At 37.5% G+C, this 15,045-nt stretch overlaps 1 protein-coding gene across 1 annotated transcript; it reads left to right on the top strand.

Annotated features, from left to right (window-relative positions):
* The first annotated feature begins 545 nt into the window (after positions 1 to 545).
* On the top strand, positions 546 to 1,916 carry LOC116655649 (52 kDa repressor of the inhibitor of the protein kinase-like). The gene is made up of 2 exons (XM_032453539.2): positions 546 to 1,489; positions 1,548 to 1,916. The coding sequence occupies exons 1-2, from the start codon at positions 564 to 566 to the stop codon at positions 1,858 to 1,860; spliced, it is 1,239 nt and encodes a 412-aa protein (XP_032309430.2). The 5' UTR covers positions 546 to 563; the 3' UTR covers positions 1,861 to 1,916.
* The last annotated feature ends 13,129 nt before the right edge of the window (positions 1,917 to 15,045 follow it).

The following is a 15,045-nucleotide window of genomic DNA, read 5'->3' as shown; positions in this document are numbered from 1 at the left end:
CTAGCACTTCGAGGACATCGGGATCGGGGCCCATTATCGAAGGATATGCCAGTAGAGAATGATGGAAATTTCAGAGCTCTTCTTCGTTTTGCTATGGAAAGTGGAGACATGGTTTTGCAGGAACATTTGAAAACAGCAGGTGCCAATGCAACTTATCTGAGCGACCGCATTCAAAACGAGGTTATCGAAGCTGCAGGAGAAATCATCACCCAGGATATAGTAAAGCGCGTCAATGAATCAAAATGTTTCACAATAACTGCTGATGAAACCACCGATGTCAGTGGGATCGAACAATTAACGTTGGGTGTTCGATATGTTCAATGTGTCGGAAAATTTCCGAAGAAAGAGCACAAAATCCGAGAAGATTTTCTGCGTTTCGTCCCTGTGGTTGATGTGACTGGAGGGGGCCTTGCAAAAACAATCCTGAAAAATTTGGAGGAAATTAAAGTTGACACCAATTTTATGAAAGGGCAAGGTAAATTCGTAAATATCGTGTAAGTTTATAGAACGATTCATAGAATGTAATACTGTTTTTTTTTCAAGGTTATGATGGAGCTCGAGTTATGAGCGGACAATTCAAAGGCTGTGCGGCTATTGTCAGAAAAACGTGTCCAGATGCTCTTTACTTGCATTGCGCTAATCATAACTTAAATTTAGCCATCACACACGCATGCGATATATCATCAATCCGAAATTGCATGTCAACTGTCAAAGCGGTAGTGAATTTCTTCCGTAATTCAAACAAGGCTGGAAATTTGTTGAAGTCACATATCCTCGCAGCGAACTCTGGAGCGAAGCAGACCCGTCTTCTCAAATTTTGTGAAACGCGTTGGGTTGAACATTTGGCATCGCTCAGTTTGTTTTTCGAAGTGTTACAATTTATTTGCTCAGCACTTGAAGACATGAATGAAATGAACATCAAATCTGATGGTGTTCAGCCAAATACATTGCTTGCGTCTATTCGGACGGCTGAGTTCATCATAGCGTTGACTGTGCTGAAACCTATCTTCAGCTTGACGAAAAATCTGAGCCTGTTCCTCCAACAGGAAGACTGCGATTTGAGCCAATGCGTCAGTTACGCGAACGATGTGCACCAACAAATCAAGCAGATGCGAGTACAAGCTACAGAAAAATTCAGCGAAATCTTTATTTTAGCGACTGAAGCAGCAGAAACCATTGATGCTGAGCTGACTGTTCCTCGACGAGTAGGACGACAGAAAAATCGGGACAACTACGAAGGGAGTATTGAAGATTACTATCGTCGATCAATTTACATTCCGTTCTTGGACAAATACTCAGAAGAGCTCGAGTCGAGATTTTTGGAACAAAGGAATATTCTCTCCAGGATACAAAACATCATTCCGGAGAAATGTGCGGACATTGATGTGTCTGAATTACACGATACTGTTCAAACCTTGAAAGAAGAATGGCCAAATGACATCCCTGTATTCACCGAAGAATTCGAAGCAGAAATTGAGTTGTGGAAAAGGTAATCGAATTGGCTCAAAATATGCTTGCATTATAAAGAAAAATTTTTCTAATTACAGAAAATGTTCAAATCTTTCCAAAGAGAAGCCCATAAAAACATTCATCGAAGCTTTGGACGTTTGCGATGAAACATTCTATCCAACGGTATACCGATTTCTTCAGATCGGTGCAACACTGCCAGTAACAGTGGCTTCGAGCGAACGGTCGTTCTCTACACTACGAAGATTGAAGACATATTTACGCAATAAGACTGGAGAGCAAAGATTGAATGGATTGGCGCTTCTAAACATTCACCGGGATCTGGAAGTAACCTCTGACGCAATATTGAGTATAATGGCCCAAAAACCAAGAAAGATCGATATTACATTGTGAATTATTCATGAATAAATTATAAATATTCACATTCAAACTTAACTTACCTAACCCCCCCCAAAAATATTTTCTGCGTGCGCCCCTGGACCGTAATGCGAAAATTTCCTACCTAAAGCAGAAGTGACAGTTGAGCCGCAGTCCGCTAGGTGGCGCCACGCTTCTTATAAAATTAGATATATAGCGGATCGTATATAGTTGGCCGATCTTAATGAAATTTGGCATATCAAATTACTTTGCCCAAAGAGGCATCCATTATTAATCCCATCCTTCTAACTTGAAAAAAAACCAAGTTATGGCATTTCCGATCAATCAGTTATATGGCAGCTAAAGGATATAGACTGCCGATCCTTATGAAATTTGGCAGATCATATAAGTTGACCCATATTAGAATGCACAAAAAGTCCTATCCTTCTAACTTGAAAAACAAGGAAGTTATAGCATTTCCTCATAGCTTTCAAATAACTGTTAACCGTTTTTTTGCTTACGCTCTGTTAGCGAGAGCAACCGAAACAAAGCATGCCGTTTCGGTTCCTCTCTGAGCAGTAGGCTTTGTTTTGTTTTGTTTCGGTTTTCTGTTGAACGAATTACAATTGAGCAAATCATGAAACTCTCATCTACCGAACATCGCTCAATGAGACACTCGCACAGAGAGACTCAGTAAAAGACCGATTGACTGAAAAAGTCAGCGCAAAAAGTCTTTTCAATAATTTGTTTTAGTTTTGCTGCATAGTGGCACATGGTACATGAAATTTGACGAAAAAACTTATTAAAATTTTAAACGTGAATTTTCCAATTTCAAACTAATATATTGATTATTTTAATTAAAAAATGAATATTTTCCTTTTAAATTCATTTATTTTGAGTTAAGCTTAACAACTAAACTTTGGACAACTTTGCTGTCTATTTTGTTAAATATAAAAAATTGATGCACTTTTTATTAAGTTCTCGTCCCATTTTCAATAAATTTGATGAATCACGGTTTACACGAGAGATTTACAAAGCAAATTGACAAGTTGAGCCCACTAAACTTCACATACACACATACATGCACAAAAGACTTTTTGAATCGTCGCAAGCAAACGGTCCTAGAATGAGCAGACCAAACGAAAACAGAAAAAAGTGTGCTTTGACTGAGCGCGAGCAAAATTTGTATACGAGCAACTCAATCGGTTGCTCTCAGACTTTTTGCTCAAAGTCTCAGTGACAAACACTTATTTTGAGACCGCTCGAATAGGTTAACAGTTATTTGCAAGCTATGTTTCCGATCAATCAGTTATATGGCAGCTATAGGATATAGTCGGCCGATCCTTATGAAATTCGACAAGATTGTTTTTCCCAAAATAGAATCTGTACGAAATCCCATCTTTCTAACTTAAAAAACACCAAAGTTATGCCAATTTCGATCATTCTATGACAGCTATAGGATATAGTCGGCCGATCCTTATGAATTTTAGTACATAATATATCTTGGTCAAATATAACATGTGTGGAAAGTCCCAACCCTCTAACTTAAAAAACACCAAAGTTATGGCATTTCCGATCAATCAGTTGGTCGGACTCGGTCAGTGGCGTAGATAGCTTTTTGATATGGGGGGGGATATGACTCAGAATAATATCCTGTTTTTTTGTAAGTTTTATTTTACACTGCGATAATAATCCGCAATTTGCGATAATAATAATAATAATGCTGTACTGCACAGTCATCGCGTAAAAATGTGTTTCTTTTTCAATTTTGAGATTATATCATCTTATAATTCTCAGACCCAAGGGGGGGGGGGATTGATCCCCCTGATCCCCCCCCTATCTACGCTACTGGACTCGGTCTTACACGGTTACAAATTTGCTGCCATCCCAATGACATTAACACGCTCAAAAGCTCCTTCTTACACGATTGCGAAGCTTTAAAAGCCACCAAAACAATCAAAAACAAGAAAGGAAAGATAACTTCGGGCGGAGCCGAAGTTGATATACCCTTGCAGTTCAGTCGCAGTCCGCTAGGTGGCGCCACGCATCTTATATTATTAGATATATAGAAGATCGTATATAGTCGGCCGATCCTTATGAAATTTGGCAAATCAGATTATTTTGTCCAAGATAGAATCTCTACCAAATCCCAACTTTCTAACTTAAAAAACACCAAAGTTATGCCAATTTCGACCGTTCTATGACAGCTATAGGATATAGTCGGCCGATCCTTATGAAATTTTGTACATAAGATATTTTGGGCAAATATAACATGTGTGGAAAGTCCCAACCCTCTATCTTAAAAAACAACGAAGTTATGGCATATCCGATCAATCAGTTATATGGCAGCTATAGGATATAGTCGACCGATCCCGGCAGTTCCGACTTATATACTGCCTGCAAAGGAAAGAAGGGTGTGTGCAAAGTTTCAACTCGATAGCTTTAAAACTGAGAGACTAGTTTGCGTAGAAACAGACAGACGGACAGACGGACATGCTCATATCGACTCAGGAGGTGATCCTGATCAAGAATATATATACTTTATAGGGTCGGAGATGTCTCCTTCACTGCGTTGCACACTTTTGACCAAAATTATAATACCCTCTGCAAGGGTATAACAAGAAAGGAAAGCTAACTTCGGGCGGAGCCGAAGTTGATATACCCTTGCAGTTCAGTCGCAGTCCGCTAGGTGGCGCCACGCATCTTATATTATTAGATATATAGAAGATCGTATATAGTCGGCCGATCCTTATGAAAATTGGCAGATCAGGTTTTCCCAAAATAGAATCTGTACTAAATCCCATCTTTCTAACTTAAAAAACACCAAAGTTATGCCAATATCGATCGTTCTATGACAGCTATAGGATATAGTCGGCCGATCCTTATGAAATTTTGTACATAAGATATTTTGGTCAAACATAACATGTGTGCAAAGTCCCAACCCTCTAACTTAAAAAACACCAAAGTTATGGCATTTCCGATCAATCAGTTATATGGCAGCTATAGGATATAGTCGACCGATCCCGGCCGTTCCGACTTATGTACTGCCTGCAACAGAAAGAAGGGTGTGTGCAAAGTTTCAACTCGATAGCTTTAAAATTGAGAGACTAGTTTGCGTAGAAACAGACAGACAGACAGACAGACGGACAGACGGACAGACAGGGCTTTTTTAAGCCAATAACTTGATAAAATCTAAAACTCCTAAAATAAAAATTGCACATTGCAACTTCAATTATTTTTGAAGGTAACAGTAAAATCAGTCCTAGAAGAACACGAAATATTAGGAAGAACACTTGTTATGGTAGTATTCAGAAAATATTTCTTCATATTTATAAAAATACAATGAAATGAATTTTAAAACGAATTGAATAAATTAAAAACTGATTTTAATAAGTCATATAAATCTTTAACGCAAAATCATACAATTCAACAGAATACCATAATGAACACATTCTTATTGCCTTAGCCATAGAATACATTCGAATACATTGGAATAGAATGAATAAGTGCAAGAGACAAAACGAAGTGAGTGAGTGGGAGTAAGACTGTAAAAGAGCATTCTCACTCAATTTCATTCCATTGATTTCAGTCCGAATGAGTTAGAGTGGGAAGCACATAGAAATCTTTTAGAATGCCAAAAACAGATGAATGACAATTTCAATTCAAATTTCCAATGTTTATTATGGGTTCAATTTAACCGTAATATATGCCGCTCCAATCAATGCTGAATAACAAAAACGCATACGCTACAAATAACAGACATACAAGAATAAATGCTAATAATAACCGCTGCAGCTAAACATATCCCCTCTGGCAAACTGTATTGGTTACACAGTTACTTATCCTTGCAGGTATCCTTAGGTATTAAATTGCCGGCAAGCATTAGGCCAGGAGACTCTGCAGGAGACGCTCAAGACTCTGCAAAGATTACTGATATAAGCAAAAATATTTTAAAATAGTTTTAAAGTAGTGTTGGTAACGAGCATTTAAATTCGCTTACTTTAGAGTCGCGAAGTAGAAAATAGGTTGGGGAAAATACATAACGCCGCGGACAAAGAGATGATCTTTTATCTCGTCAAGATCCCGACAATTATATGCAAGAAGCAACCATTGTAGAGTCAATAGTCTTTCAGAATTACAACCATTAATTGAATAATTGATGGCACAACAGCAAACTCTCTCAGAGAATGTCATGCAGAATATGAAGCGAATGTTAGAAGATCTTTATAAATATACGGAAAAATTAAATTCCTTGAGTAATATCGGCGCTGCCCCTCCTATTAGCAGCGCTTGAATGGCCGGTGTCGCACAGGGCATCCGATCCTCCACACGAAGGTGAACTCATATTGACGCTGCTCGTTGGATAAGCTGTTCACCTAGTTTGGTGGAGAGGATGTGTCCGTTTTTCGAACTGTTGAGTACCGGAGTTAATGGGAGTTTAATTTCTAATAAAGAGAAAATAGTAGACTTATCAGCGTTTTAGGGGCTACCAGAAGAGTGGTCTCTATTTATTATAATGTTTTATGAGACGAACAATTCTTATGGATACTTCAATCTTGAAAAATTTTTTCCAAGTCTTTTGCATCTACCGTTGGCTATGGTAATAAGCTTAAAATTTAAAAGGCACTTTGACGAATGAAAAGTTTGCCAAAAAATTTGGCATTTCTACAAATCCTAAAAAACCTAGTCTCAAAAACAAATCAGTACGTTGGAAAAAAAAAGAAAAACTGCCTGTTAAATCAAAAGAAAAACTACCCTGCTTGCTCGGGCCAGTGCACAGTGGTTGCGCCCATAGGCCAAAAATAAAAAAGTCATAACAACAAAAATGTAGGAAAACTTATTATAACTTACTTAAGTTACACAGGCCAACAGCAAAAAATCTCCACGCATAATTTCCCCTGCTCCATAACCTTTAAGCTCCCCTGAACCAAAATCCAGAACAAACATAGGTTCTATCACCCACAGTTTCCGCGGTACACCTAAGAGAAGAAATTGATCAAATTTTACCTTATATTGAATTATGTAGGCCGTGAAATGACGGTAGGTGTACCGCGGAAACTGTGGGTGATAGAACCTATGTTTGTTCTGAACTTTGGTTCAGGGGGGCCTAAAGGTTATGGAGCAGGGGAAATTATGCGTGGAGATTTTTTGCTGTACTAGTAGGTACTACTAGGTTTGTCCGGAAAATTAACCGTTCTCTGTAAAAATAAAATTGAAGTTGACTGCAGGTGTTCAATTTCACAGCGCAGCTTGCGCGCATCCCGAATTTTTCATAACAAACTTTGAAGTGGGCAGATCATTTATTACGTCTCCAAATTTAAAATATTTGTAATGGATTTTGAAGTTGAAGGTTTTTCTAAAATTTGAGATATTATAAAAAATCGTACTGTTCTTGTTATATTAATTTGAAAAAAACATGTTTTTTGTCTATATTTTGAACGTCTTTTTCATTTTTAAGTAGACTTTTAGATATGTTGCCCCCCGATTCCCCCTTTATAAGTGATATCAGTGCATTTGCCAATGTTTTCAGGTAATAAATTCAGGTTAAGTTCAGCTGCCGATTTTTGCCGATTTGTATATACTCATTAATAAACTCAAGCTGCCTTACCATATTCAAGGTCAAATTCGCGACGCAATCTGCTCTTCGTTTGCTGTTGGGATGTTTCTTTTGTTGTCGTCATTTTTGTTTGTCGATAATTTCGCATATTATTTTTTCGCTTATTTTTTTCTTTTCATTTTTAATAGGTGCTTCTTGTAAGTGCGAATTTTCACGCATGATCGTCTTTGATATTTGGTGCAACGAAGAGGGCGTTAATGCAGAAAAAAATCGGAGAGTTACTAGTGTAATAGAAGAAAGCATTAAACACAAAGGCTACGCAGTTGACATGACAAAACTTAATAATGGCATTAGTTACATTTGCAAAAAAGTTTGTGCTTTTTTTTAAGAATTCAAAACGAGGAAAAATCGTTTTAAGAATTCAATTGTTAAGCATCAATCTAATTGGTTGAACACTATTCAAACAATTATAATTGAGCCACCTCTACAAAGGATTGCAAGCGCTGAACGTGGACGATCCAAATTTGATTTTGCTTAGTCCTCAAAAAGAAAAAAGGAAAGTGCTCATACTTGGAAGATGTCTCGCATATTGACAAATACAGACTTAATTAATACACTTCTTTTGCGTTCAGACCCTTTCATAACAAGTCAAAGAAAACTATCAGAAAGAGACAAATCTAATTTTTTTCCCAGCACATTTGATTTATTAGAAGATATTTGTTAATATTTATTTCACTCCAATTAGCATTCAATTAAATTTTATTTTTAATGATTTAAATACATTTATTCTTATATACATATCATAAAAGGAACTTTAGAACCTCACTTCATTATATTTTGAAAAGCTTTAGGAGGAGTTACATTTTTATACTCTAAATAATTTAATATATATACAAATATATATACAAATTTAAATATAATACAAATAAATTGGATGCCTAATAATGAAATTTTAACACTGTAATTCCACTGGTAAGTAAGAAAGTATTTTTGAGCACCGTTGCCATATATGTAATACTACTGCCATACTTACTATGGTGCTATGAGAGCTATAGGATACAGTCGCCCAATGTATCCAATTTTTTGACTATATATTTTTAATATTTTTTTAGATTTTTGAAAAAAATTTCACATTGATATCTCAACGGAAAGTATTTATGGCCGCGGCTCCATACAAGCCCAACCACACTGCAGTGGTAAGGTGGTTTTCGTGGCATTCCTTGCACCGGTCCACGCTGGAGTGCCTTTTTCCTCCTGTCCCAATTAGTTGGCAAATTCTTGTTAATGAGCACCATATGGAGTCGCATCTCGGTGCTCAATTGTAGGAGACGCGCGCACTTGTAGGATTGGAAGCTGTGTGCGAATTCGCAGCTATGCTATCTAGTCTGAAAATGATGGTGAGTTGCACGAAAAGAAAAGGCCTTAGGCTGTCTAGTTAAGATTTGTTTAAACTTAACTCTGTTGAACAGAGCTCATTCTAGTGGGACTTACTGGATCATATGTGAACTTGCAATATTTTCAACAATACGAATTTACTTTTCAATTTAGAAAGTGATATCTCACAGAAGCACACCTTTTAAGAAGTTGTTCTTGATTCCATAAACAATTTTGTACTTGAATCTTCGTTCACTACCTCATCCCAACCACCAGGGCTTACTAAGCAAATTTCAAGGCTAAAAAATACCAAGTTTAGGTTACACAAAAAGTTTTTAAAATCAGGACCTTTACTCCAGTATTCTGAATATACGTCTGTTTGTAACCACTTTATTAATAAAAAAAATCTATGTTATCAATCTATGTATCTCAATGCAAACAGAAAAAAGTGATTCAATGTGATTTGTTCTTTTGTTATTACTTTGGTTATTACACACAACAACACGCATGGGAGACAGACAGAAAAGATTAAATGCCGTTGCAGCTAAACAAATTGTCAATACTCGGTTAGCTGGTGGATACGCAGCTCCCAAGACGGAATGGACTCCCAAGGCGGAAGGCTGTCGTTGTTTCCGGCGAGAGTCTCTTCCCACTTGACTTTTGTGGCAGGATCCAACTTCTGGAGGACAATCTGGATATGCAAGCACCCTTGGATCTCGGCAGCTGATTCGGAACTCACGAGAGCCCGCATATGCACATTGAACCGATCCGATAGCTTTGATAGCTCCCGCAAAGTAGCAACAAACCCTGGCTCGGCCAAACGAAGCTTCAGGATCTCATTAATGTGAGACTGGAATATTAAACGCCGCTTACTGAAACGATTACCACCTAAATGTCCACCTGCACATCAGTCGCCAGCTGCGAGAATCTCCTCACGCAAACGCTTCTCCACTGACTCAATCGCCATAATGGTGCCATCCTCATTCCGCGCTGCAGCCTTCACTTTATGATGCAGCGCCTCCATCCCCACCAGCTCCAATAGTCTCAGCTCCAGACTCCATTATTCGATTAAAATGCAACTTGTAACAACAACAACAAGGGCGTTTTCTTGGGACTTTTAATGCTGATCATTTTAATCAGCACAATAATTAATTTAACCCCAAAACTAATTCCGCGGCCGATCCAAAACCGAAGAGCTTGCGCAGAAGCTCCACCAAAGCTCCCAAGGTGCATACGCTACAAATAACAATAAAGCGCATGCGAAACTGGGAGTCAAAACAGAGAAGAATAAATGCTGATAACAACAGCTGCAGCCTAGCAATTTTTGATTATTTTAAATTCATTTTTTGGTGGCTGCTTAGCCCAACAATGCCACCTGCTGCTCCAGCGCACTACCTTCAGTCAGAAAAGAATTTTCAAAAATCAAAGCGACAGGAAGAATGCCTTTGCAAACCCAAATAAGGCGTTACCTTAAAACACGTCAGTGGTGGCCACCATCAGGATAGTTAATGAGGAACCCATTTATGCCAGACCCACGATGGGGGCAGCCGATTCCTTAATGGCGAAATGCAAGACCTACTAAAAAACGGCATAATCCAGAAGTCGAGATCCCGAGACAATACCGGATCGCTACCCCATGAAAATTATATCTATGATGCTAGGAAATCTAGGCAAGGCCAAAGACTTTACAACGCTCGATTTGAAGTCTGGCTACCACCAAATTACACTGGCGAAACGTGACCATGAGAAAACTTCCTTTTCCGTAAACGGCGGAAAATACGAGTTTCGCTGACTGCCATTCGGGTTGAAGAATGCTGCCAGCATCTTCCAAAGAACAATCGACGACATACTGCGAGAGCATATTGGCGCAGTGCTTTCCGAAAAGGGACAACCTCTTACTATGATCTCTAGAGCCTTAAAGGACAGAGAGGTTAACTACGCTACCAACGAAAGGAGCTGTTAACAATAGTTTGGGCACTAGAAATGCTGCTTCACTACCTATATAGGATCAAAGATATAAATGTCTACACTGACCGCCAACCGCTGACCTACGAGGTGTCGGATTCTAATCCCGACACAAAAGTTAAAAGATGGAAAGAACGCATCGACGTGTGTGGTGCCAAGGTGCATTACATGCCTGGCAAAGACAAACATCGTTGCGGATGCCCTCTCGAGGCAACAACTCGACTTTATAGAAGAGGAAGAGGCATTTTCAAGCGCGGCCACAATTCACAGTGAGCTGTTGCTAACCCACACCATCCCATCCACGCCTCTCAATTGCTTCCAAAACCAGATAACTCTGGAGGAAGCCCGCTTTTCGTTGGACACAAATGGGGTAAGGTTTCTTACTCTAAAACTGTTTCTTTGTTCAAAACGTATCTATTGCAGGTTCAGCTTGTTTGGTAAATCTTTACAGAAGTTGTAGATAGCCATGACTTTTTGAAAATATGAGATTAAAAACTCCAATTTAATTGAAGAAAATATTGTTTAACCGCCTATAGTAAATTCAATAAAATTATTTCGACTTTTTCCTTGAATCCAAAATTAAAACATGGTATGATCTACTGATTTCAATAAGAAAATTAAAATCTACCATAGGAAAATGTTTGGGGAAAAATCATAAAAGACCAAAAATTTATGTAGAAAATCTGAGATTTCAACTTTGGATGAGTATTCAACAGATATAACTGCAAAAAACCATTTTTATACCCTTGCAGAGGGTATTATAATTTTGGTCAAAAGTGTGCAAGGCAGTGAAGGAGACATCTCCGACCCTATAAAGTATATATATTCTTGATCAGGATCACCTCCTGAGTCGATATGAGCATGTCCGTCTATCCGTTTCTACGCAAACTAGAAACGGAACTTTAAAACTTTTGTTTCCTTCCATTTGTATAAATAACCTCTTGCGCAATCGCACTCAGCTATACAAAATTTGTTTTGCTTTTAATTCCTATGACCAATAGCATAAATAAGGTAGATTTTCTAAAGAGTGCGATAGACTTTAGAGCCCCAAGAAAAGGGCTTTTTTAAGCCAATAACTTGATAAAATCTAAAACTCCTAAAATAAAAATTGCACATTGCAACTTCAATTATTTTTGAAGGTAACAGTAAAATCAGTCCTAGAAGAACACGAAATATTAGGAAGAACACTTGTTATGGTAGTATTCAGAAAATATTTCTTCATATTTATAAAAATACAATGAAATGAATTTTAAAACGAATTGAATAAATTAAAAACTGATTTTAATAAGTCACATAAATCTTTAACGCAAAATCATACAATTCAACAGAATACCATAATGAACACATTCTTATTGCCTTAGCCATAGAATACATTCGAATACATTGGAATAGAATGAATGAGTGCAAGAGACAAAACGAAGTGAGTGAGTGGGAGTAAGACTGTAAAAGAGCATTCTCACTCAATTTCATTCTCTTGATTTCAGTCCGAATGAGTTAGAGTGGGAAGCACATAGAAATCTTTTAGAATGCTAAAAACAGATGAATGACAATTTCAATTCAAATTTCCAATGTTTATTATGGGTTCAATTTAACCGTAATATATGCCGCTCCAATCAATGCTGAATAACAAAAACGCATACGCTACAAACAGACATACAAAAATAAATGCTAATAATAACCGCTGCAGCTAAACATATCCCCTCTGGCAAACTGTATTGGTTACACAGTTACTTATCCTTGCAGGTATCCTTAGGTATTAAATTGCCGGCAAGCATTAGGCCAGGAGTATGCACGGATATCTTCGCTCAAGACTCTGCAAAGATTACTGATATAAGCAAAAATATTTTAAAATAGTTTTAAAGTAGTGTTGGTAACGAGCATTTAAATTCGCTTACTTTAGAGTCGCGAAGTAGAAAATAGGTTGGGGAAAATACATAACGCCGCGGACAAAGAGATGATCTTTTATCTCGTCAAGATCCCGACAATTATATGCAAGAAGCAACCATTGTAGAGTCAATAGTCTTTCAGAATTACAACCATTAATTGAATAATTGATGGCACAACAGCAAACTCTCTCAGAGAATGTCATGCAGAATATGAAGCGAATGTTAGAACATCTTTATAAATATACGGAAAAATTAAATTCCTTGAGTAATATCTGCGCTGCCCCTCCTATTAGCAGCGCTTGAATGGCCGGTGTCGCACAGGGAATCCGCTCCTCCACTCGAAGGTGAACTCATATTGACGCTGCTCGTTGGATAAGCTGTTCACCTAGTTTGGTGGAGAGGATGTGTCCGTTTTTCGAACTGTTGAGTACCGGAGTTAATGGGAGTTTAATTTCTAATAAAGAGAAAATAGTAGACTTATCAGCGTTTTAGGGGCTACCAGAAGAGTGGCCTCTATTTATTACAATGTTCTATAAGACCAATCTACTCCAATCTTGAAAATTTTTTTCCAAGTCTTTTGCATCTACCGTTATAAATAAGTTGCAAAATAAGTTATAAAGCGGCTATAAGTTCAGTTATAGCCGCTATATAACTGAACGATCGGAATGGCACAACTGCAAGGGTATATCAACTTCGGCTCCGCCCGAAGTTAGCTTTCCTTTCCTGTTTTTATCTGATATAGTTATGTTATCTCTATCTCCTATTTGTTCTACCTTATAAGGGCCTGTATATTTAAAATCTAGCTTATGTCCCGTTTCATTTTTCAATAAAACCTGATCTCCTATTTTTAACTCAAAACCTAAACTGGTTTTGTCGTAAATAATTTTTTGTTTTAGCTTATAAGATTCTAGCATTAGTCTTGCTCTTTTAAATGCCTGTTCTAATCTGAATTTTGATTCCTTAGCATAATCTTCTATATTATAGAGAGGTTTTATGATATCTATGCTATTAAAATGTTTTGGTAAATTTGAAGTTTTACCAAAAACTAGCTCGTATGGACAATATTCATGTGCCATAGAGGGGGTCGTATTAAAACAATAGACGAAGTATTGTAGCCATACACCCCAATCTGTTTTGTCAACTGAGATGTATGAACGAATGTACTCAATGAGTGTTCTGTGGCTTCGCTGCACGGTACCTACAGTTTGGTGGTAATGTGCAGTCGGAGTTATGTTTTTAATAATTTAGTTTTTATATTCCGTTCCCATGTCCGTAATGAACGTCTTCATTGGACCGTCCTTGGACCGCACTCTTATTTGGTATTGGTATGGCTACCAGGTATTTAGTTAAATCGCATATGAGTGTTACAGTGTACTCGTTTACATTGTTTGATTTTTGGTAGTGGACTAACTGTATCCTCGATTTCTCTATCGAAAGCTCTTTGCGGAGTTTCAGTTATAGTCAATGGGGTCTTAATGTGTTTGGTTGTTTTAGACTTTTGGCATTTAAACCATTTCATTATGTACTCTTTTATTCCTCTGGTGTCTCTGGATCTTGGCCAAGGTTTTTGTAGCAACAGCATCTGTTTCTGGCATCTGTAATTATGCAAAATTCTTTGCAAAAACATCATGTGGGACAGGGACATTTTGAATGACGTCGAATTTTTTGTCGCCGGCAAGATTCCGTTATTTGTGCATTTATGTCCTAGGAAAGTGCCTTCACGCATGAAAAATGAAAATTTTTCAGGATGTAACTTTAGGTTGTGTTACCTACATTTCTCGAAAACATCAGTTAGGTTCTTGAGCATGTGTTTTGCTAGTCAATTACTAATCGCCATTTTTTATTTTCTGAATTTGGGAGTGACTATCTTTAATGAGTTTTTGGACTTGTTTTTGAATTTCGTCTTTTTAACTATGAGGATTTCTGTATTTTTTTATATATACGGGTTCACCATCACTTAATCTCAGTTTTTGTTTGTAGAAATTATTTGTAGTGATCGAATAATGTTCTAAGTTGATCATTGAATTGAAGTGGGAAGTTTTTTGAAAGCTGGGATAATACACCAACTTTTGTTGTTCGATTGATTCCACCTCTGTTGTTTCCACCGCGGTTGTTGTTTCTGTAGTAACTGTTATTCTGGTTATTGTTATTTCTGTAGTAACCATTGTTTGGATTATACCCGTCATTTTGGTAATATTCGGTATTACTATAATAACCTCGATTGTTACCTCTACCGCGGTAATTGTTTCTAAAATTATTACTGCGATAATTATTTCCTCGTTGGGTGTAAAATATTGAATTGACATTGCCTGTCATTTCAGTACTGCATTGTATGTACTTAGTGACGGCTTCATCCATAGTTTCAAAATTGCCTGCTTCCAATATTGTTTTGAGGCGGCCATGATTACAGTTTTAAACCATAGTGATGATGGCCTCCTT

Source organism: Drosophila ananassae, assembly GCF_017639315.1.
Source record: "Drosophila ananassae strain 14024-0371.13 chromosome Y unlocalized genomic scaffold, ASM1763931v2 tig00000095, whole genome shotgun sequence".
Lineage (NCBI taxonomy): Eukaryota > Metazoa > Arthropoda > Insecta > Diptera > Drosophilidae > Drosophila > Drosophila ananassae.
The sequence above is the reverse complement of the archived record's forward strand: the minus strand, read 5'-3'. Positions and strand labels throughout refer to the sequence as shown.